General features: G+C 42.1%; 1 protein-coding gene across 1 annotated transcript in view; it reads left to right on the forward strand.

Moving 5' to 3' along the window:
* Nucleotides 1-23,590, forward strand: part of DIAPH1 (diaphanous related formin 1) — a 239,636-nt gene that overhangs the window by 153,350 nt on the left and 62,696 nt on the right. Inside the window, exons 3-8 of the mRNA XM_068277775.1 lie at nucleotides 1,608-1,757; nucleotides 4,577-4,678; nucleotides 6,585-6,715; nucleotides 14,775-14,852; nucleotides 17,285-17,348; nucleotides 21,143-21,282. Coding sequence (XP_068133876.1) covers nucleotides 1,608-1,757; nucleotides 4,577-4,678; nucleotides 6,585-6,715; nucleotides 14,775-14,852; nucleotides 17,285-17,348; nucleotides 21,143-21,282 — 665 coding nt within the window. The remainder of the gene's footprint in view (nucleotides 1-1,607; nucleotides 1,758-4,576; nucleotides 4,679-6,584; nucleotides 6,716-14,774; nucleotides 14,853-17,284; nucleotides 17,349-21,142; nucleotides 21,283-23,590) is intronic.

The raw sequence follows: 23,590 nt of genomic DNA on the forward strand, positions 1-23,590 counted from the left end.
ACCTCAGAACGACCCCCCCCCCCCCCCCCATCTCTGTAATGCATGAAGCTCCTATACTTTTTTTTTTTCTCCTATATTTCACTATGTTCAGTGACAGAATTGCTGGATCTCCCCCTGTCCTAGAGGGACTTTTACTTTTTTTAAATGTAAATTCCTTCCTTAAAATGTAACATTTTGAGTGTTCCAGCATAAACTCTGAATGGTAACATTGTTCTCATTGACAGGGAGTCGGGAAATGTTTCTCCCAGATGTGTTTGTGTCTGGGAGTAGTCTGCACACTTCACTGCTTAGTACAGATGCTTAAAGTGAACCTGAGGGGAAATAAATGGATGAGATAAACAATTGGATCTGTCCTCCTACTCCTAAAAATGTCTTTTTAAAGATCTCCCTTGGTTTAATTTTATATTTAAAGGGAACCTAAAGTGAGAGTGATATATAGGTTGCCATATGTATTTCTTTTTAAAGAAAAAATATTGCCTGGCTGGCCTGATGGTTCTCTGCTTTTAATACAGTTAGCCATAGACCATGGACAAGCATGCAGATTAGATAGTCTGACTGGATTAGCTGCATGCTGGTTTCAGAAACTACTGCAGCCAAAGAGAAGCAGGATAGCCAGGCAATTGGTATTGCTTAAAAGGAAATAAATATGGAAGCCTCTCTTTAGGTTCCATTTAAACATTATTTAGATTGAATGTTGTCTTTGCTTTGTGGCAGTCTATTATGTGTCCCAGAGTTAAAATACACGAACTGTTGACTTTTTCTATCTCTCAGTTGTATTCTGCCAGGAACATTTTAAGGCAGTAATTTGGTTAGTGATGTTTACTATATACCATATTCTTTACAAGAGAGATGTCACTTCTCAGCCTGAAAATTTACCTTTTCAGGCAGAAAAATAAAAAAGATAAACAGCCTGGTGATTAGTATGTTTTGCACTGTACATACACGTTTATCTCATCCTGTCACATGTCTCCTCAGGTACACATTAAAGTATCAAAATAGAAGTGAAGGTCAGAATTAGGTTTTTCAGGTCTGTCTGTATTCTAGTCATCCTAATGAACATCATCTTTGTTTGTAGTATTGTGCAGGTCTGCTCCTTATTATGTAAGACTGGCCAGAGTGACGGGCAGAGAAGTCACTGGGAAACTGCTGTTAAGACTCTTTTGAAGAGGAACTGTAACCAAGGATTGAACTTCATGCCATTCAGTAACTGATACTCCCCCTTTTCCACAAGAAATATTTACCTTTTCTCAAATAGATCATTGGGGTAGGGGTCTATATGGTTAATATTGGGGTGAAACCCCACCCACAGTGTGATGTCACGATCAAGGTCCTGACATCACACTGTGGGAGCCTTGTTGCATTGTGGGAAATAATGGTGGTTTCCAACTGCCAAGCAACTAGTATCTCCCTCTGCATATGTGTCTCTATTAAAAAAAAAACAAAAAAAACCCTTTTAGTCTATTGCATTGTTAGGGGGTGTGGTTATAGGTAATGGCAGTTGGTACTGTCTGTCTTTTTTCATCTCTGCGTGTAGTAAAGATACTTTGCAATGTATTGACTTATTCTTTTCCCCTTCTCGCTAAAGTTCCTGTTTATCTATCTTACAGCTTGAGCGGTTTACCAGCATGAGGATAAAGAAAGAGAAGGAGAAGCCGTATGTGTCACACAGGAATTCTGCCAACTACACAGACAGTCCCCTGCAGACACTCCAGGAGCTCAATGATGAGGTTGTGCTGGAATTGTTTGAACAGATGCTGGTAGGTTTCCCATCGCTGTTTTTTTTTTTTGGGAGGGGGGGGGGAGAGCCTATCTAATTCCCCTGTCTAATTCCCCCTAATCTGTGCACTGTAATTTGATCTGTCAGCTCAGGAATCTCCTCTGCCACGGCAAAGCTGCTAATTTGTAAACACAGGATGTCAACAACATGTCTGCTTCCATAAAAGCAGGAAGTAGACACACTGCAGATGTATTGCAGGTTTAGTATCCGCTAGAAATGTTGTTGTTTATCTTATACAGTAGAGAGGAAGTTCTGAGTTCAACTCTGCGTTAATCGGTTTTCGTAACGGTAATGATTGGTACGTAACAGCTTGATTAAATAAAGCGTTCCTGAACATTCCAAATGAAATCAATGGCTGTGTTTCCTAAACTTTTACCCAACACTTGGGGTCATACTCGCATCCATTAGCTTGGCCAGTGTTGCCTCTTCCATGCGGTATGAGAGCTCTTACCTGCACAATCCATTTATAGCATTGAGACTCTTGGCCTTAATACAGCAGGGAAGTGGAAACATTGGTCAGTGATTGGCTATGATTTTCTATGATGATTTAATAAATTACTATTTTTATCATATTGAAGGAGTGTGGAGGATTTTGTTTAGTATGATTGGCCAATCAAAATTGGATGTGTATGCACCTTACAGATTTCAGTGTGCTGCAAGATCCCCTCTATTCCTTGTCCCAGCTGATTTTACTATTTGGCTACAGATCAGTCATATCTTTTAGTATGGAAACTGCTATAGATGAACGCACATAGGTTAGACATGCATGAGGTTATGAACCACATATGCCCAGTGAGCATGAACAAGTGCATTTTCACTGGGCAGATACCCAAGTATACTTTCCCTAATGGTTGTGGGTCAACATGAGCTATCTGGGTATTCTGTAGTACTGGTCCAAACTCTATCCCTTATATCCATATCAATCCCTGCCTTGCACTGTTGAGAAGCAGAAAGTCTGAAACAGGCTGTATGTATGTTGGATTGGTGTGGCTCCGTAAAATTCATTTTATTAACAATCGAGCCATCTAGCAGCAGCCAGGTTTTCCTAAATCTGACATTAGTGCTATAAAGGATAATGCCAATGTCGGGCTTAGGATTAGAAAGATTCAGTAGAAAAGAACAGCACTCAAACAGGACAGACCTCGTCACAAATTACAGCTTGGTTCACAATACATTGTGCCCCCGCCAGTGCAACATATCATACTTGAACAGAAAGAAGTCCAGGGCGGGCACCAGCGTTCCTTCCCCATAAAGCTGTGTATTGTACAGCAGATGGTATAAACGGAGGAGGCCCCAGATGTAGAGCGCTCCCCACTACAAGGATTAGAAAGGGTTAAGTCACTGGCCTAAAATGAGCATGCAGATCAGATGCTGTGAATCTGGCCTGACACCACTGGCTGCATGCCCCTTGCAGGTGTGTAACTCAAAATCATGACAGCCAGGCAAATGGCTTTGTTTCTAAGGGACTGAAGATGGCAGCCTCCGTATTCTTCTCACTTCAGGTTCTCTTTAACCATTTCAGGACCACAGGCTTACACCCCCCTAGTGACCAGCCCATTTTTCACAAAACACAGGGCTGTGCAGCTTTGTCAGGTTGCTGCACAGCCCTACAACCAAGCACACAAATGTCTAACCTCCTTTTATTTTTTTTTTATTTTTTTTTATTTAAAATTTTTATTGAGGAGTCAAAGCTTGGTACAATTCCAAAGGCACAGTGGTTCATAATAGGAGTCAAGCAGAATTACCAAATATAAAAAATAATATAAAACATACGTTAACACCTTAAAGTGATAATCTCACTGGGCCTTAGTCCAGGGCAACACGTATAAGTATAATAACAATTGCTGAGAAATCAGAGATTACAGGGACCCATGGTCGTCACTCCTATAATCTCATCCCAAAGTGTTTACTCTGGATTTGAAAGTCATGGCCAGGGGACTTCCCTAAAAATTTTTACTTTTAGTATCTAAAACTAAAGAGAACTGAAATAGAAAGAGAAATAGATAGAAAGAGAGAAAGAATTGAAGAGAAGAAGGAAAAGAGGGAAAGGGAGGAAAAAAAGAGTCTGGGCTAGCCTCTACCTTATTTATAACATAGTGCTAACCTCCTTTTATTGTCCTTAAAGGTACCCTGAGCAGTACATAGAATAAAACATTTCACTTACCTGAGGCTTCCCCCAGCCCACCATAGGCCGATACGTCCCCCGGGGTCCTCCTGGCTCCTCTCCGTGTACCTCTGGTGGCTTCCGTTACCGGCGAAACATGGCCGGGTGTCGGGCCGGCTCTTCCAGGGTCTTGACACTTGGTGTCATCACGGCGGCCGGCGTGACAGTCCTGCGCATGCGCGGTTTTCTAACTCTAAACCACGCATGCACTCATTCTGCTATCTTTTTGTTATTTTTTTCCATCAACTGGGCTTGAAATCACAACTGTGTAGTACGTGCATATGTAAGCAGCAATGATTATATAAACACAAAATATACACAGAAGCTTGCTTCTTAATATATGCAGTAAATTTCCTCTTTATGTGTCTCTAAATAAATAAAAAAAAGTAAACTTTACGGTTTTTCTTTAAGGCTGAACATGCAAATTCCTGTCCAGGCGTCGCTCATTCTGCCGCAGACAGAAAACAAATACAGAAATAAAACATCCTGGCAAATGGCGCTGGGCACAATCGATTTGCTTTCTCTTTAATGCCTTAAGCCGTATATAGTGAAGATAAAATATGGCCAGGACCCGATGAAAGCGCTGCTGTGTTACATTCATAACCACTGTGATTATTTCTTATTTTCTCTCCTAGAACGACATGAACCTCAATGAGGAAAAACAGCAGCCCTTACGAGCAAAGGACATGATGATAAAAAGAGAGATGGTCTCCCAGTATCTCCATACATCCAAAGCTGTGAGTGCACAACATTCAAAGTTTCCTCTATGTACAGCTGGAGCTCATAAGTCATTGTGATTGGTTGCTTGTGGTTAATGAGTAATGGCTCGGTCTGTGGGTTAGCCATTACTGCAGTCACACTTTGCCTGAAGCTATTGGTTACGCGTCAGCATTACCAAATCACGTCATTATTTTCAGCTTAAAATAAACCCCTCTTTCTTACCATGCCATGGAGAAACATGCCTGAAATTTTTCATGTTGAGGTAGTACTACATACAGGGGTGGTAGACGTGTGTCTCTTGTAATGAATGAATGTTAATGAGACACTAATGATGTATAGTAAAATGTAGTAAATTATTCAGGATACCCACTTTTATTGTAAGTTTCCTGGTTTCAGTATCATAAACACCACCTCTATCTATATATAGCTGTATAGTGGTATGTAGCCCCTCCCAGTGATGTCAATCCTAGGCTGATTATCTACAGTAGGTGTGCTTCTTGTCCCAATGCACTCTGGGAGACTGGGTATTGTTTCTGTTCAGCTCAAAACACCCAGCCATTCCTCAGCGATGCACCTTGCGAGCAGTAATTATGTCATTGCACCCCCAGTCACCCCACCCCCTCCCCCATCGTGATACAATTCAGAATGTAAATCAGGGGGAGGAAAGATTTTGCAATGGGCAAGCATGAACTAATTTTACATTAATATAAATAAAAACCCAATTTTTAGTCATTAGATTATTTTCCTCTCATAATTTTAAGCGGTAATCTGCTGTTTTATGAATGTTTACTCCCTGGGCACAGCAATATTACCGGCAGTCAGTGTATCAACCCCGTGGTGTTACATGCCTGCATGTCTCTAAACTAAATAGCTTGTATTTGGGGGTTGCAGCCAGTCTGGTACCCAAAGCCATTACAGAACATTGGCTGGCGATAAAGAAAATTTATCTAAACCAGCATCAGATTTACTCGAGGATAAGTGGAACAGATTCCTGGATCAAGGATTCTGATTGGTCAGTCCTAGTCTTGCTCCACACTTTGGTCAACTGTTTGCTTTAATTCTCCTTGCACTGGTTGGGAGAAATCTTCTCCAGAGATTTTATTTCTATTTAGTGCAGAAGTCTTCTGCAGCACTGTACAGATTATGTTATCTTGGCTCACAATCTAATTCCTACCATAGTCCTATGCAGGGTCGGACTGGGGCACTAAGGGCCCACCAAAAAAGTTTCAAAAAACTCATGGCTGAGTTCCCATACTATGCTAGCCCGGCCGGCTCTAATTGTTTGTTGAGGAGTCGGCCCTGGGGGAAATCGCCACCCGTCCCCCCAGGCCAGTCCGCCTATGATTGGCGCTGCCGCTGGCCTGGATATAGGAGAAAGAGGAGAGGGGGGCTCTCTGGTCATGTGACTGGTGACGTCACAGCTCTTAAAGGGGGCCTACCGAATTTTACAACAGTGGGGTCAGTCCGACGCTGGTCCTATGTGTATGTTTGTATCGTGTAGTGCAGTTAGAGGGAAGCCAATTACATTATCTGTATGTATTTGGGATGTGGAAGGAAAACAAGGTGTGAGCGCTAACCACTATGCCATGTGCTACCCTGTTTGCAGAGATCTGTATTTTCCCTAGAATAGTTGCTTACTGGGTAGTGTGAGCTGCAGTAGTTTTAAAACACTGGATAGAGTCTCTTGTATGATATGCATGAGGTCTCTTTTGCACTACATGCAAATCGGATTTGTGATTTTGATGCAGTTTTAGTCCATGCTGCTTTTTTACAGTTGTTTTTCTTCATGTGTCGCCAGCATCCAGTGAAAATCACAAATAGGAATTGCGATTTGCAATGTGAAAGAAGCCCGATGCAGCATGAACTTCCTCTGTATGCTACCACAGATAATTAAACCTGTTCTTCCTCTACCTTTTCCTACAGGGAATGAACAAGAAGGAAAGCAGCAGGTCGGCACAGATGTATATCCAGGATCTAAGATCTGGGATCGGCGAAGCCAACCTTCTGGCCTGCTTAGAGTCTCTGAGGGTATCTCTAAACAATAATCCTGTCAGGTAAGCAGTGACTGTTAAAAAATGCTTTCTCATTTTTAAAATCATTTTATTAAAGCTCAAGTCTATGTAGAAGTATCAGCTGTCTATGAATGGCTGGAGGAAACCCGTACCTAACAGATCTGTTACGAGCTCTCAGAAAACCAACTTATCACCTCAGTTGTAAGTCGTTATGCGTAGTGTGTGCACCAAAGAAAGGGGTTACAATTAAATTGCAGACTAATTATGTACACCATGCAATTAATTTGTGTATGCATGTCATGCTTATTTTTGGGAATCAAGGCCTTAAAGTGAATCTGTACTCTAAAATTCTTACAATAAAAAGCATACCATTCTAATCCTTATGTTCTCCTGGGCCCCTCTGTGCTGTTTCTGCCTCCCTGCTGCAATCCTGGCTTGTAATTGCCATTTTTATGCAGTGTTTACAAACAAAAGACATGGCTGCTAACCAGAGTGTGATAGGCTGAGAGGAGCTCAGTCTGTGACTCACACAGAACCTGCAGGGGGCGTGGAGAGGGTGTGTATAGCTTCTATCCCATCACAAGCAGACCAGCACATTCCTGCCTGAGTGCCTGAGCCCGACAAAGCGACAAAGCCGTCAGAGGAAAGAAGATTAGATTATATAACAGAGATAATACAGGCACTGTGCAACTAGGAAAGGCTGCAGTAAGACAGACCACATTAGAACAGGTATAGGAACTTATAGGATAGAAGAAATAAGGCTGAAAATTCTGTTAGAGTCTCTGTATGGGGTACTTACCTCGGGAGGTGGAAGCCTCTGGATCCTAATGAGGCTTCCCCCTTCCTCTTTACCCTTTGGGATTCCGTGCTGGCAGCCCCCGAACACCAGCGAGGTAAATGTTTACCTACTGTGATCCTGCACAGGTGCAGTAGCAACTTTCCAATCAGACGGAAAGTTGGAGTGGACCTCTTGATGCCAGGTGAAAATGTCCGCTATACAGTATATTGCCAATATTCAAATTATTTTTTCTTGTAAGTTTTCTCCTAGGAGAAATGTTTCTCTTTAAAATAACTTTTCGGCACTTGTTGAGGACAAGTCATTAAAATATCTTTTCAGCTCAGTTGAAAAAGTACCAAAAAGTAGATGAAAAAGTACCGCCAAAATTATTTTCTTGCTTGCTGGTACCTTAAAATGCTTTTTATTAAGTGTGAAAAGGAGAAAACTTAAGAGAAAAAGTGAGTTGAAGACCGGCATCGCTATGGCTCTCGAGGACTGTAGTTTGACACCTGTGCATTAGAGAATGCTGCCTAGGCAAAAATGCCAGGTCTGCCTCATGGTAGACATTTTGGGAGAGTGACATCATATGTAACCTATACATGTAGAACAGGTATAGTGGGCATATAGTAATGGCACTATGGGCTTGATTCATTAATGTTAGCGTGCTGAAGGAGTGTGACTTAAAGTGTACCTGAAATGGGCGATTACTAATAAAATATACATACCTGGGGCTTCCTCCAGCCCTCTCCGGCCCAATCGCTCCCACGCCATCCTCTGACTCTCCGTTAGCCTGCAACTGGCCCCGCAAAATCCTCCGGTCCAGGGCCAACTGGATGCGCTGCCCGGCCGTGCACTCGTTCCCTCCCGCCGTGTTCGTTGCCTGGAGTGTTCTGCGTGTGAGAGACAGGGGAGCGCGCCTGGCCGGACTGCGCATGCGCCAGCTGGCCCCGACTGATGGCTTTTCCGGGACCAGTTGCGGCTGAATGGAGAGGGAGAAGAGGATGGCATGGGAGTGATCAGGCCAGAGGGGTCTGGAGGAAGCCACAGGTATGTATATTTTATTGGCAGTCGCCCATCTCTGGTACACTTAAAATGAGCTTACATGCCCTAATAATATCAGCGCAACTTAATAACAGGGCAGGCGCAGTACAGGCAGCGTAGCTTGCACTCCTTAGCAATGGCCGCTTGTTGTGAAGTCCCGTGTGATAGGGCTGCTGCTATATTTATTATCGTTTGGGTACTATGTTAATTATCGCTGTAGCCATACGTCATTATCGAGCAGGACTTCACAATGAATGGCCATTGCTAAGGAGCACAAGCTACGCTGCCTGTAGCGCGCCCGCTCTGTAATAAAGTTTTGCTGATATTATTAGGGCACACAAGCTCATTTAAGGCACACTGCTTCAGCATGCTAACATTAATGAATCAAGCCCTATCACTTTATATAAATGCTACTTTATGTCCTGCAGGCAAAAAAAAAAATGCACGAAAGCCACATCGTGGAGTAGTCACAAAAGTGATCAGTTCATGTTGGTGTCAGAATTATTCTGCAATGAAACTGAGCACTGTGAACTGGCCCTCACTGTTTTTAGCAAATTTAACAGCTATCTCAAACGTTACTTTAGTCTCTCTTTTTAACAGATTTGGTTGTTATGTTTGCTAATGCATTTTAAGGTAATGTTGAAAGTAACAGTGACTGTGTCATTCAGTGAAAATGTGACCCCTATGGAGGCCAGTTTTAATGGGAAGATGTCACAGTATGAATGGATGTGCAGGCTTTTTGACATGCACAATCTCTGCCCACCTGCCTTCGCCATTATGATCTCATTTATTTTACTCTGGATAAGAATGCATCAGAAGGATTCCGCTTCCATTGTTAGCTGTATAATGGTTACAGCAGGATAGCAGAGCTTGGAGCCCTGTCAGAGGGAGATCAGCAGTCATTTGAATGACAGATAGAAGAAGCCTTTTGTGTCTAACCTGAAATAATCTGTATTAGGTGGACGTACATTTTTACGTTCATCGTTTTCCTCTTAACACTGTTATTCTGTTATTGGTACTTTTAATCTAGCAGTGTGGGCAGGAAAATGGTGTGGCTGTTGCAGGTGAGTTACTGAATAAGCATTGATACATAGAACAAAAAGGAGTTAATAGTGTTTAAGGGAACCTAAACTGAGAAGGATATGGGTTTTTCCTTTTAAAATAATACCAGTTGCCTGATTCTCCTGCTGATCCTGTCTCTCAAATACTTTCAGCCACAGCCCCTCAACAAGTATACAGATCAGGTGCTCTGACTGAAGTCAGACTGGATTACCGACATGCTTGTTTCAGGGGTGTGATTCAGCCACTATCTGCAGCCAAAGAGATCAGCAGGACTGCCAAGCAACCGGTATTGTTTAAAAGGAAACATCCATATGCCTCTCAGTTAACCTCCATAGCGGTAACCCCGTGTGTGACACGGGGTAAGCCGCTGGAGGGTGCTGCTCAGGCCCTGCTGGGCCGATTGACATAATTTTTTTTTTCAAACACGCAGCTAGCACTTTGCCAGCTGCGTGTTTGGTCTGATCGCCGCCGATGCGCCGCTACCCGCCGCGGATACAGCCCCCCCCTCCGCATACCCCTTGCGCAGCCTGGCCAATCGCCGCCAGGCTGCGCTATGGGGTGGATCGGGCCTCCCTGTGACGTCGTTCGTCGCCATGGCGACGGGGGAAGCCCTCAAGGAAATCCCGTTCAGAATGGGATTTCCTTATGGGCAAGCGGCGCCGGCGGCGATCGGAATATACGGGGGAATGCCGCAGGGAGGGGGGAAGCATGTAGCTAGTGCTACGCTAGCTACATGCTGAAAAAAAAAAGTTGAAAAAAACCCTTCCCCGGCCGCGCAGCCGCGGGAATTAAACAGACAGGGGGGTTAAGGTTCCCTTTAGTTATCCGCATGTTTAATTTCTCAGATTTTAGGAGAATTAAGGTGGCCATACATTTATCGATTTTTCTCATTCGATTCATCTGCTGGCAATCGATTCCCCAAAATGTCAGATCTATCGGTTTTTGACTAAAAATTGGTTGAAAATAATGCTTGAAGAGGTCGGGAAATTTAAAACAATATGACTTTCAAGAGATGGTGCAAACCAAGCACTCTCCGCACTCACCAGGATCTCTGGTAAACGCACACTGTGTGTATATAGGTTTCCAATAATAATACTGTGCCTACAAGTAACAGTCTATTTGCCACAAGAAGAGTCCAGCAGAACATGTGGACACAAGCAAGATAGCCTATATTTATTGCACATCAGTGTAAAAACAAACAGCAGCATTTGCACATTAGGTATTAAAAACCGTTGTACATCACCATCAGGATGTCCCACACACAGTAGCCCTCACGTCCTACAATTGTTTCGCACCATCCCGGTGCTTGTTCATGGACTCCTGGTCTCCCATGGCGGAGATGTAGTCCAACAAACGCCAAGGAGAAGGCATGCACATAAAGTATTACCCGTCACGCCTATTACAGGCGGGAACCAATGAATGGCTGACCCTCTCAGGGAGACGTGGGTGGGCCAAGATAATTCTTGTTCTATACTGATTATCCACATTATCATTTCTCCAAAAATTCCCTTAATTCATCTTTGTCATTAAAGCCTAGAGGGCCCATAGCTTCAGTCTTAGATGTCCAATACGCCTCTCTCTGAGAGAGAAGTTTCTGTCTGTCCCCACCTCTTCTTGGGACCACAACAGCGACGAACACCACCATCGGCAAATGGGAGGGGTCGCTCCCGTGGACCAATTTGAAGTGTTTGACAAGTCTGGGAACCCCTCCTTCCCCCTTTATCACAAACCGTATGTGTTAATCCATATGCCGAGTAGTCATGGCAATGTAGAAATGGGAGCAGGGACAAAGAAGTGCATACACGAACTTGGTCCTACATGTTATGAAATCCCTAATCTGGAACTCCCTCAATCCTAGTCTGACTAGATTGGTTTTAATGAAATGATTGCACGTGGGGCAGTGACCACAAGGAAAACAACCCCTAACTCTCTGTCCATCTAGCCAAGTCCTATTCTGTGGTCCTGTCGTGAGCTCCAACCAGTCATTCATTGGTTCCCGCCTGTAGTAGGCGTTTGTTGGAATACATATCCACCATGGGGGATCAGGAGTCCGTGAACAAGCACCGGGTGGTGCAAAACAATTGTAGGACATGAGGGCTACTGTGTGGGGTACATCCTGATGGTGATGTACAACGTTTTTTAATGCCTAATTTGAAATTGCTGCTGATTATTTTTACACTGATGTGCAATAAATATGGGCTATCATGCTTGTGTCCACATGTTCTGCTGGACTCTTCTTGTGGCAAGGAAAATTTAAAACAATCGGGGGCGGGGCAAGAGCATTGGCGGATCAATGGCCTATAGCTTTGCAATGCATTGAACAGTGCAACTCTGCAGTTAGATCATTTTTCTATAGATTCCCTGCTGGAATGTATTGAATAGATTCTTTTCAGGAAGGAATCAATCATTTTATAACATTGGGTGGAAATCTATAAGTGTATGGCCAGCTTTATTCTCTAATTGGTTAAAGTGGACCAAGTGTAGAAAAAAAGTGACAGAAGCTGTAAAGGCTGGTACACACGATGCAATTTTCCCGGTAAGATCGGGCATGTCTGACCTGCTCTCGATCAAGAACAGGATTTGATTTTTAGATCACTTCCACACACAATTGACCTCGTTCTCGATCCGGAGCAGATACGACGTGCCGGAAATGATCCATTGCCCCTTCAATTTGACAGGAAAATGACAGTGTGTGCAACAGCCTTTAATATAAGGCTCTGTGTGAATGCTGCCGTGATTGGCAGGTAGTGGGGTTAATAACCCTCTGCTCTCCCATAAATCATTAGATATCCGGAAATCTACGTTCGCCTCGCTGGATAAAGTATTCCAAAGCCAGATTACTATGCTACTATTTCAGATATTGCGTACATTAAAGGACCACTCCAGCTAACAAAATAAGCTATTAACCGACAGGTTTTGGACTATTCCTCATGGTGGATTCTCTGGATTTTCTTTGTTTTCAAAAGCATTTCATGAACTGCAGGTTAACTGCCAAAATGGTAAAATATCAGCAGCCAACCTCCCTACTAACCTGCTCACTATTTTGGCAGTTAGACTGAACTGAACTGAAAATAAAAAGTCAAAATAACCACACACATGTCATACTTACCTCCTGTGTAGTCTAGTCGTCAATCTCTTTCTCCTCTCCTGCGTCCCTTTTGTCCACTGTGATTAATGGTATTCTCCATCCTCCATTTAAAAAATGGTTGTTACCACATAACAGCTTCCTGGTCAGCACACTTAAAGAGAAACTCCGACCAAGAATTGAACTTTATCCCAATCAGTAGCTGATATACCCCCTTTTATATGAGAAATCTATTCCTTTTTACAAACAGACCATGAGGGCGCACTGTATGACTGATATTGTGGTGAAACACCTCCCACAAGAAACTCTGAGGACTGTGTTACTCCTGGCAGTTTCCTGTCTGTGAACCTTTTTGCATTGTGGGAAATATCTGTTCACAGCTGTTTCCAACTGACAAAAAAGCATGCAGCAGCTACATCACCTGCCAACAGTAAACATGTCACCATGTAATTAATGTCATAATGTAAATCGGGGATTTAACCACTTCGCCGCCTGGGTACAGTATATCTACGCTCCTTTCGAACTTTAGTTCCCCATACGGAGCGTAGATATACGCACCTCCCAACGCTGCCGCCGATGTCCGCGCTCCTGCTCGCACGTGCCCGTGCACGCCGCCGGCCGCTCGCCCAGGGATCCATGAATGGGAAAAACCATTCCCTTTCGTTAATCTCTGCCCCCCAGCAATTATCGGCTGCTTCTATGAGAAGCAGCGCGATCATTGTGAAGAAAAAAAAAAAAAAGTTTCCCAGCCTCCCTGAACTTCCTGCAAGCGTACTTCTTACACTTGCAGAACTCATTCACAAAAATGTACTGTGGCCATCTTGTGGCCAAAAAGTAAAACTACACCCAAAAACAATTTTCCTATACAAATACATTATTTTACAATATAAATTAACTCATTAACTCCCACACTCCCCAATTGTTACTATTTTTTTAAAATAAAAAAGTAAAAAAAAATGCAATAAAAAACAAAAAACAAATAGTTATCTTAGGGACTGAAATCTTTAAATATGTATATCGAGAGGGCATAACACTGTTACTTTATAAATGATGGGCTTGTAATTAGAGATGGATGCAAAACTGAAAAAAAATGCACCTTTATTTGCAAATAAAATATTGGCGCCAAACATTGTGATAGGGACATAATTTAAACGGTGTAATAACCAGGACAAATGGGCAAATAAGTTACATGGATTTTAATTACAGCAGCATGCATTATTTAAAAACTATAATGGCCGAAGACTGAAAAATGATTTTTTTCCAAATGTTTTCCTATTTTCCCAGTAAAACACATTTAGAATAAAAAAAATCTTGGCATAATGTCCCACCTAAAGAAAGCCTAATTGGGGGCGAAAAAAACAAGATATAGTTCATTTAATTGTGATAAGTAATGATAAAGTTATAGGCGAATTAATGTAAGGAGAGCTGAAAGGAGAAAATTGCTCAGATGCTGAAGGGGTAAAACCCCTCAGTTTTGAAGCGGTTAAAAGATTTTACAATGGGCAAAAAATGACTAAAACATTTATACATAATTATTGTAGAAATGTAGCACTTTATTACATTATTTTCACTGGAGTTCCTCTTTAAACTGTAATATCACCCACTTGAGCCATAGGGCAACATGGACATTACCTTGCACATTCAGTTGTAACTGACCGCTGCTGATATATAACTGACAGCAACTGGTATATTTCAGTTGTGACAAAATATTGTCAGAACTGGAAGGGATCACTGTAAGGAAAAAAATGTGAAATTCTGAGAGGAACTGAAGGTGAGGTAAGTATGTAATATTCATTTGCAGCTACGTTATGTGTTTATTTTAAATAATTTTACTCCCTTCAGGTTCCCTTTCAGGAAATGGTTTTGAAAACATAAGAAACCCAGAGGCCCCCCCCATAAGGAGATGGACTAGTCCATAACCTGTCAGTTCTACCAGATTTTAACTGCTAATTTTTTTAACGAAAAAGTATTGGCTGGACACACCGGATGTACTAAATCTAAAGTTAACATATAGCTCTAGGTGGATTTACTGTTGTAAATGATATTTTAGGGATATGTTACAAAACAGCTGTTTTTACAATATAACCTTATTGTTTGCAATGCTTACATAAATTTTTTTGATGTTTTTGTCTTAGTTGGGTGCAGAACTTTGGTGCAGAAGGTCTTTCCTGCCTCCTTGAAATCCTAAAAAGACTGCAAGAAGATCAGTCTATGTAAGTATGGCTGCCTACAAGGCTTTAGGCTATCCTTTGCTGTGTAATTTAGCATGGGCAGCACTAATCCTGCAAATAATAGATAGGAAGCTTACGTAAAGTTAGGGCAGCCTTGCTGTTTGACTAGAAAATATATTTTTCATGTTGCTTATGAGGTGTTACCTTATTGTACATCAGTTGGCATTAAAGCCCAGTTTGGGGCATTATATTTTACACTTCCCTCATTAATCTAAAAGCGAACCCTCTAGTTGCCAAAATCCTCCAAGCCTGGGCTAAAGGGCAGTGACGTAACTAAGGAGCTCTGGACCCCAGTGTGAGTTTTACATGGGACCCTAAGCACTGTATTGATATGGAGCCCCAAAACCTGCCGAAGGAGATGCGTCATCGAAAATAGCTTGTTAGTATTACCACTATTCAATTAAAATATAGGGGTGTTAGGGCTCGTTCCCACTGTTGCGACGCGATTTCGGCCGCATTCCGACGCTTGTAAAAACGCATGCGGATGCGTTTCCACATGCGTTTTTACCCGCGATTTCGCATGCGATTTCGCATGGCAGGGTGCCATGCGAAATTAACCATGACACTGCCAGGGCTAAATAAAATTGAAAAAGGTGCGAAATCGCGGGTAAAAACGCATGTAACAAACGCATGCGTTTTTACTATTAAATACATTAGCGGCGATTCGCACGGATTCCCGACGCAGGCGAAATCGTTGGCTCTTTTGTGCGTTTTTTTCACGCTGAAAAAAACGCACCTCAACAACGCTACAGTGGAAACAGGCCCATCCACTTGTATTACATGTGCGGATCTGCATGCGTTGGACGCATGCAGATTCGCGATAGTGGAAACGAGCCCTTAAAGAGACACTGAAGCGAAAAAAAATATGATATAGTGAATTGGTTGTGTACTAGAAGATTAGCAGCAAAGAAAATATTCTCATACTTTTATTTTCAGGTATATAGTGTTTTTTCTAACATTGCATCATTCTATAACATGTGCAGATTACACAACACTCAGCATTCAAAATGAGTCTTTCAGAGCAGTCTGTGAAGTAATGACCTCTCCTCTAGCAGAGGAAAAGTAAACAATTCACTTACAGTTGAGATAATAAAAGTCAGATAACAGCCCTCTCCATGACTAAAGGGGCCCATACACTCAGCCGATTTTCTGGCCGACCGATCGATCCCGATCGATCGATTGATCGTTTGCAAATCGGTTGGCCAATCGACCGATCGATGGCCGATTTTGATTGATTTCGATGGATTTCCATCGAAGTGGCAGGGTGGAAAATTTAGGTCGATCTGATGAGATTGCTTATCAGTTTGCATTGGCCTTAATGGAAATCTGATGGCAAAAAAATGCCATCAGATCAAGTTTCAATAGATTTCAAACTGAAATCTATTGGAATTCTATCCTGGTAAAAAAATGTTCTAAACTGCATCAGATAGATCATCAGATGCATTTCTTATCTATCTGCTGCCAATCTGACGAGTGTATGGGCAGCTTAAGACTTAGGCTCAACACACACCATACAATCTTGGTTGTACAGATTTACCAAATCTATGTAGTACAATGGCCAACAGATTGAAAATACCTTGAATGATTGATTGTATAAGCTCTTATACTACATGAAAGTGGTAAGATTGAACAACCAAGATTGTATGGTGTGTGTTGAGCCTTAGTCGGAGAGTTAATGGCTTGTTTGCATAGAGATAACAACTGGAGTTTCTTAACTCTTCCTGTACTGGAAACAATTAGACTGATGTGTCTGATCTTAATGTTTTATTTCTTAGCTGTACTACACATACAAATCATAATATCATCATTTTTTTTTCGCTTCAGTGTCTCTTTAATCTGTGTTGCTGGCAACATTTTTGCCGAAGTGATTTTCACATTGAAAATTCTGTTTTCGATTTCGAGAAAATATTCAGGAAAATACATCATATTTTCGCAATATGGCCAAAGGAAACCACTTTTTCTTTACTATACAAAAATTAGCCAAAGTGTAAAAAACAAAATGTTATTTTACCAGAGTCTAGGGGCCCCGATGCAGTCCCAGCCTCTGCATCCCCTATTGCTACACTTCTGCTGAAGGGGTAGGCCTGAGAGGCACCCACCCGTCTGTTGTATGGTTTTTCTTTTCATTGATGAATTAGTGGCATTACTTGACCGTAATGAAGAAGTTTATCAAAGCCATGGCTTTCACTTTCATCTGGTCCAATTGTAATATTGATCAATTTTGCTGCCAGTCGATCAAGTAGACCATCGATGTGGCTCGTTGTGCTATAGATTTCCGATCAGGATGATCAAATCTGTCTGCGACAACTGAAGAGTGTATGGCCTCCTTTAGTTAGTTTAGCAAGTTACCACTTCAGCGAATGTTATTCAAGTCAGAATGAGTTTTTGGACATTTGTGTTTTATTTCATTCCAGGTCTCGGGATACTAGAAGTGAGCATGAAATCATCCGCTGTTTAAAGGCTTTCATGAACAATAATGTACGTATAATAAATGGCACCTGGTGTAACATTTATTCGTTTTAGTTTTAATTGATATCTCTGTGGTGCAGCCTGATTAAGGCCCGGGTCACACTGGCATGGATGGAAAACTTATCCGTGCTTCAGTTTTTCGTCTGTGACCCTCCATTCCACTAGAGCATGGTCAGTACGATGGATCCCTCGATTCCTCTAAGTATCTCTCCAGTGGCCGCCGGAAATATACGTAGAGGGTGCACTTTTCTTACACAGACTGGCCACAACTGGCCGAAGTTATCGGACCAGGTATCGGCGATACAGAAGACTGAGGACAGCGGCGTGGGAGCAATCCGTGTGCATGGGGCTGGAGGAAGCCCCAGCTATGTATAAAACTCATCTCTGGTTTCCTTTAAGGCCAACTATTGGGCTTGCAGCAGGACAAGCTCTGTGCCTGTTTATTACTGATCCTCTTACAAGATTTTTGCCACAAATATTGCTGCTGGTGAATGTACGATCTCCCCTAGCAGTATTGACGGTTATACACGTCAATACAAAACGTGCTGTGAACGGTATTGAGGTGCATACACGTTAATACTCTCCTGCACTGTATACTAGACCCTTGCTTGACACATTATGGCAAGTTACAGGGAAAAAAGGTTATGAAAATAAATTTAGATCACTTTTTGCACAGAAATCCTGAATGCCAGGGAGGTTAATACAGGTCCTTCTAAAAAAATTAGCATATTGTGATAAAGTTCATTATTTTCTGTAATGTACTGATAAACATTAGACTTTCATATATTTTAGATTCATTACTCACAACTGAAGTAGTTCAAGCCTTTTATTGTTTTAATATTGATTTTGGCATACAGCTCATGAAAACCCCAAATTCCTATCTCAAAAAATTAGCATATCATGAAAAAGTTCTCTAAACGAGCTATTAACCTAATCATCTGAATCAACTAATTAACTCTAAACACCTGCAAAAGATTCCTGAGGCTTTTAAAAACTCCCAGCCTGGTTCATTACTCAAAACCCCAATCATGGGTTAGACTGCCGACCTGACTGCTGTCCAGAAGGCCATCATTGACACCCTCAAGCAAGAGGGTAAGACACAAAGAAATTTCTGAACGAATAGGCTGTTCCCAGAGTGCTGTATCAAGGCACCTCCGTGGGAAGTCTGTGGGAAGGAAAAAGTGTGGCAGAAAACGCTGCACAACGAGAAGAGGTGACCGGACCCCGAGGAAGATTGTGGAGAAGGACCGATTCCAGACCTTGGGGAACCTGCGGAAGCAGTGGATTGAGTCTGGAGTAGAAACATGCTGAGCCACTGTGTACAGGCGTGGGCAGGAAATGGGCTACAGGTGCCGCATTCCCCAGGTCAAGACACTTTTGAACCAGAAACAGCGGCAGAAGCGCCTGACCTGGGCTACAGAGAAGCAGCACTAGAGGGTTGCTCAGTGGTCCAAAGTACTTTTTTCGGATGAAAGCAACTTTTGCATGTCATTCGGAAATCAAGGTACCAGAGTCTGGAGGAAGACTGGGGAGTGGGAAATTGCAAAATGCCTGAAGTCCAGTGTCAAGTACCCACAGTCAGTGATGGTCTGGGGTGCCATGTCAGCTGCTGGTGTTGGTCCACTGTGTTTTATCAAGGGCAGGGTCAATGCAGCTAGCTATCAGGAGATTTTAGAGCACTTCATGCTTCCATCTGCTGAAAAGCTTTATGGAGATGAATATTTCATTTTTCAGCACGACCTGGCACCTGCTCACAGTGCCAAAACCACTGGTAAATGGTTTACTGACCATGGTATTACTGTGCTCAATTGGCCTGCCAACTCTCCTGACCTGAACCCCATAGAGAATCTGTGGGATATTGTGAAGAGAAAGTTGAGAGACGGAAGACCCAACACTCTGGATGAGCTTAAGGCCGCTATCGAAGCATCCTGGGCCTCCATAACACCTGAGCAGTGCCACAGGCTGATTGCCTCCATGCCACGCCGCATTGAAGCAGTCATTTCTGCAAAAGGATTCCCGACCAAGTATTAAGTGCATAACTGAACATAATTATTTGAAGGTTGACTTTTTTTTTGTTTAAAAACACTTTTCTTTTATTGGTTGGATGAAATATGCTAATTTTTTGATAGGAAATTTGGGTTTTCATGAGCTGTATGCCAAAATCATCAATATTAAAACAATTAAAGGTTTGAACTACTTCAGTTGTGTGTAATGAATCTAAAATATATGAAAGTTTGTTTATCAGTACATTACAGAAAATAATGAACTTTATCACAATATGCTATTTTTTTTTTTTTTTAGAAGAACTGTATTGTAGAAGTATATTTGGATTGGTGAGATAATAGAAAAGTCAAAAATGAATTAGATTTTGAAGGACTCTGTGATGTCATTGAGACCTGTTATTGAATAAGATTGGCTCATTTGTGGCAGCGAGTTTTCCTGGCCTGTTCCATAGCACATGCAAATGATGGTTTACTGTATGTAGGTACTTAGGAGAGAGTAAATGAAGTGTGTAGAATGGGGTGAGAATGGTTCAGCGACATGCGGACTGTTACCGTGCACAGTTATGCATTTATTTGTTAAACTCCGTTTTTATTCTGTCCTTGTGAGGAGTATGGATTGTTCCGGTGACACTTCTGAAAGTCACGGGCAGAAGACCGGATTGCGGTGCGGCATGGCGGCATACATTCATCTGTGTAATCCCTACAGCTTCACCAATCATGGAACTTCATAAGAAAGATCTATCATAGTTAGAGATTGATGGGGGTGGGAAATTCTGCATCAGAGGAATCAATTATAAACAGAGCAAGGAAGTGAATCATCCAGCTGCAGATGAACTACAAGTTTCAGCACAGCATGTGACTCATGTGCTGAAACTTGTAGTTCATCTGCAGCTGGATGATTCACAAGCAAGTAGGGAGGCTGGTCGACATCTTTGTTAAGATCCTCTCCAGGAATTGCTTTTGTAAAGATTAAAGGAAATGTAGAGAACCCCCCCCCCCATGAGGAGATGGATTAGTCCAAAATCTGTCAGATCTGTCTGCTCTTTAAAGGGAACCTTAACTGAGAGGGATATGGATGTTTCCTTTTAAACAATACCAGTTGCTTGTCAGTCCTGCTGACCTCTTTGGCTGCAGTAGTGGCTGAATCACACACCTGAAACCAGCATGCAGCTAATCCAGTCTGACTTCAGTCAGAGCACCTGATCTGCATGCTTGTTGAGTAGCTGTGGCTAAACGTATTAGAGATGCAGGATCAGCTAAAGAGTCAGGCAACTGGTATTATTTTAAAAGGAAAAATCCATATCCTTCGTTTAGGTTCCCTTTAAGGTGGCCACTACCAATCAAATCCACTGGACGATTGATTGTTTCCATTTCCCACTATAATCAATCAGAAATTAATAATCGTGCACACTAACAAACAAAACAGTGCTATTAGATCAGATTAATGGGTTGGAACCAGTCGATTGGAAAAACAAACAATTGGATCAGTTTATTGAGATTGATTGGAAAAATGGATTGGTCCACTAATCTGATTTGATCGGTACATTTTTGTTCGTTAGTGTGATTGATTATAGTGGTGATTAGAAACCCTTGATCGTCGGGTGGATTGGGTCGTTAGTGGCAACCTTTTCAGCAGCATAGGAGAAAGGTAATTTATGGTACACTTTACCCTGGAAGAAAGGTACATTTTATATGCATGTATTTTGAACGTTACTATTTTTTGGCGATAGTGGTTCATAAATATTTTGCCCAAGATTTGTTTTGGTGTTTTATCGTGTACTCTCTTGTCTCTGTTTGCAGTTTGGAATAAAGACCATGCTGGAGACGGAGGATGGAATCTTGCTTCTGGCCAGAGCTGTGGACCCTTCCGTTCCTGCCATGATGATTGATGCTTTGAAGCTGCTGTCTGCTCTCTGCATTCTGCCACAGCCAGAGAACATGTAGGCCCAACTCTCTTATTCTCTGTCAAAAGATAGCCATTGAAGTAGAATTTTTTATATTTCCCTTTAAAGAAGTTGAAGTGAGAAGAAAATGAAGGGTTTGACTGCCACCTCTTTTAAAAATTGAAAAATTGCCTGGCGGTCTGTCTTCTTTGGATTCAAGTATTTGAAGGAAATATGTTACAGGCAAAGTGCAAAATCCATTTGTTCTATAGAATGCCTAAACCACTTCCGGCAAAGTACAAAATGTGTTGGATCGTAGTTAAAGGCAAAGTATATTCGAAAAGGCAAACCTGTTGTTATTAGTTTCATCTACTGACTAATGCGGTACCCTTTATGGCAATCTTAATAATATCCCCTACTTTTTTGCAAATGGACTGAAGCTACACAAAGATCAAAACTGTTCTGAGGACCCTGTTGCACCAGAGAGCGTCTTTTGGGTCGTTTTTTGTTTTTGAAAACACGCATCCATTGACTTGCAATAAAATTGTGGTAAGACAGCGATTTTGTTTTTGAAGAGATTTTCTTTTCTACGATTTCAATGCAAGTCAATGGGAGCAGGTTTTTTTTACGAAAATTGCCCAAAAAACGCTCTGCAGTGTTTTTCAAGCCTGAAAGCGATTGATCAGAAAGAACCCGATTGTAGAATTGTAACAGAACAGCTTCCAAAAAATGGTTACAATGAGCGGCAAAGAATAACTGTGCGTGAAGAAATGCCAGTCCACGACAAGATATCCTTGGCCACAAACTGTTTCTCAACCTTGTGTGGCAGTGGATGCCACCGGTCATTGGAATTGCTGCCTTTGGATTGGCAAAAAGACCAGCACAGCCAATAAATTATTGAATAACCGAGCAAGAATGAATCAGAATGCGAAGCAACGTTCTAGTCTTTTAGCTTATGGTTCTGCCCTTGTTCTTGTTCCCTTCTACGCAATCGTAACAATAAACCCAAAATGCACTTAAAGAGGCTGTAGAGTCAAAACTATTTAAGCAAATTATCATGAAAACAGTACCCAAAAAAGGCCCTTTATTAAGAATAACATATTTTCAATTATTAAATACTATTAAGTCAAAACTAAAGATGATATACATGAAGTTCTTCAAAACAGTTATACCAACTTATATTACAACCTCTGTAATATGAACACGCTGACACATCATTGCATTCTGAAGGCGTGTTTAGCTATCAGGGAGAACAGAGATGATTTGCATATTCAGCAGTGATGCATTGTGGGACACCTCATATGCTCACTTCAACCTGAGTAACCGCAATACCTTCTGTTTTAAGAGAGCAAATTTCTGGGTCTTTTCAAAATACAGCAAGGGCTGCTCAAAAAAAGAGTACATTTGTTTGTGCAATTGCAGTTGCTTGCCTCACCCATGACAAGAGCTTTAATACATCCCAGACAACATGGATTTACTTTAGAAAGCTCTCAAAGTAAAAGTGTGCGCACACTACAACAACCAGCATACCAACCTTTCTAAAAATCCACTGTATTCAGATATGACCCAGGTGAGAGTAGCTGTGTAGCAGACCTTCCTTTTTCACTTCGTGTTCTCCAATCGTAGTAAACCAACCTCAATGTCCATTTAAAGAAGAACCACTTTTATTAAATGGTTTAAAGTAATCTCATAGATACCCAATACAGAGGTATATTTGCCCCTTGTCATACCCTTTACCAAGGCAAGAGCAGCCATTTTTTTGTACTTGTGACTCCGTAGAGAGTAGAAATATTGCAGGTGAGTCACAGGAAGTGAAATCCTTAAAGGGACTCCAAGCAGTGCAGAAACTATAGAAAGTTGCATATCATTTTAAAGCTCTCTTTCTCCTCTTTCCAATGATATATAAAACGTCGCCCTACGCCTTTAAGTTTTTGCTATTTTCGCGATTGAAATTGCCGCGAAAAGGCGTAGGACGACGATTTAGGGGTCGTCAGAAAGAGGAGAAAGAGAGCTTTCCATAGTTACATTGTATTACACAGGGCGACTTTTTCTGCTGAATGGAGCTGCTGACTTTGAAAAAAAGTCGCCCTGTGTACTGCAATGTAACTATGGAAAGATGGATGTCATTTTAAAGCGCTCTTTCTCCTCTCTCTGAAGACCCCTTAACCTCCTTAGCGGTAACCCCGTGTGTGACACGGGGTAAGCCGCCGGAGGGTGCGGCTCAGGCCCTGCTGGGCCGATTTAAATAATTTTTTATTTGCTGGACGCAGCTAGCACTTTGCTAGCTGCGCCAGCACCCCGATCGCCGCCGCGCGCCCGATCGCCGCTATCCGGTGCGGCGCGCGGCCCCCCTCCCCCCCCAGAC

This window comes from Hyperolius riggenbachi, chromosome 3, assembly GCF_040937935.1.
Source record: "Hyperolius riggenbachi isolate aHypRig1 chromosome 3, aHypRig1.pri, whole genome shotgun sequence".
In the NCBI taxonomy this organism is placed as follows: Eukaryota; Metazoa; Chordata; class Amphibia; order Anura; family Hyperoliidae; genus Hyperolius; species Hyperolius riggenbachi.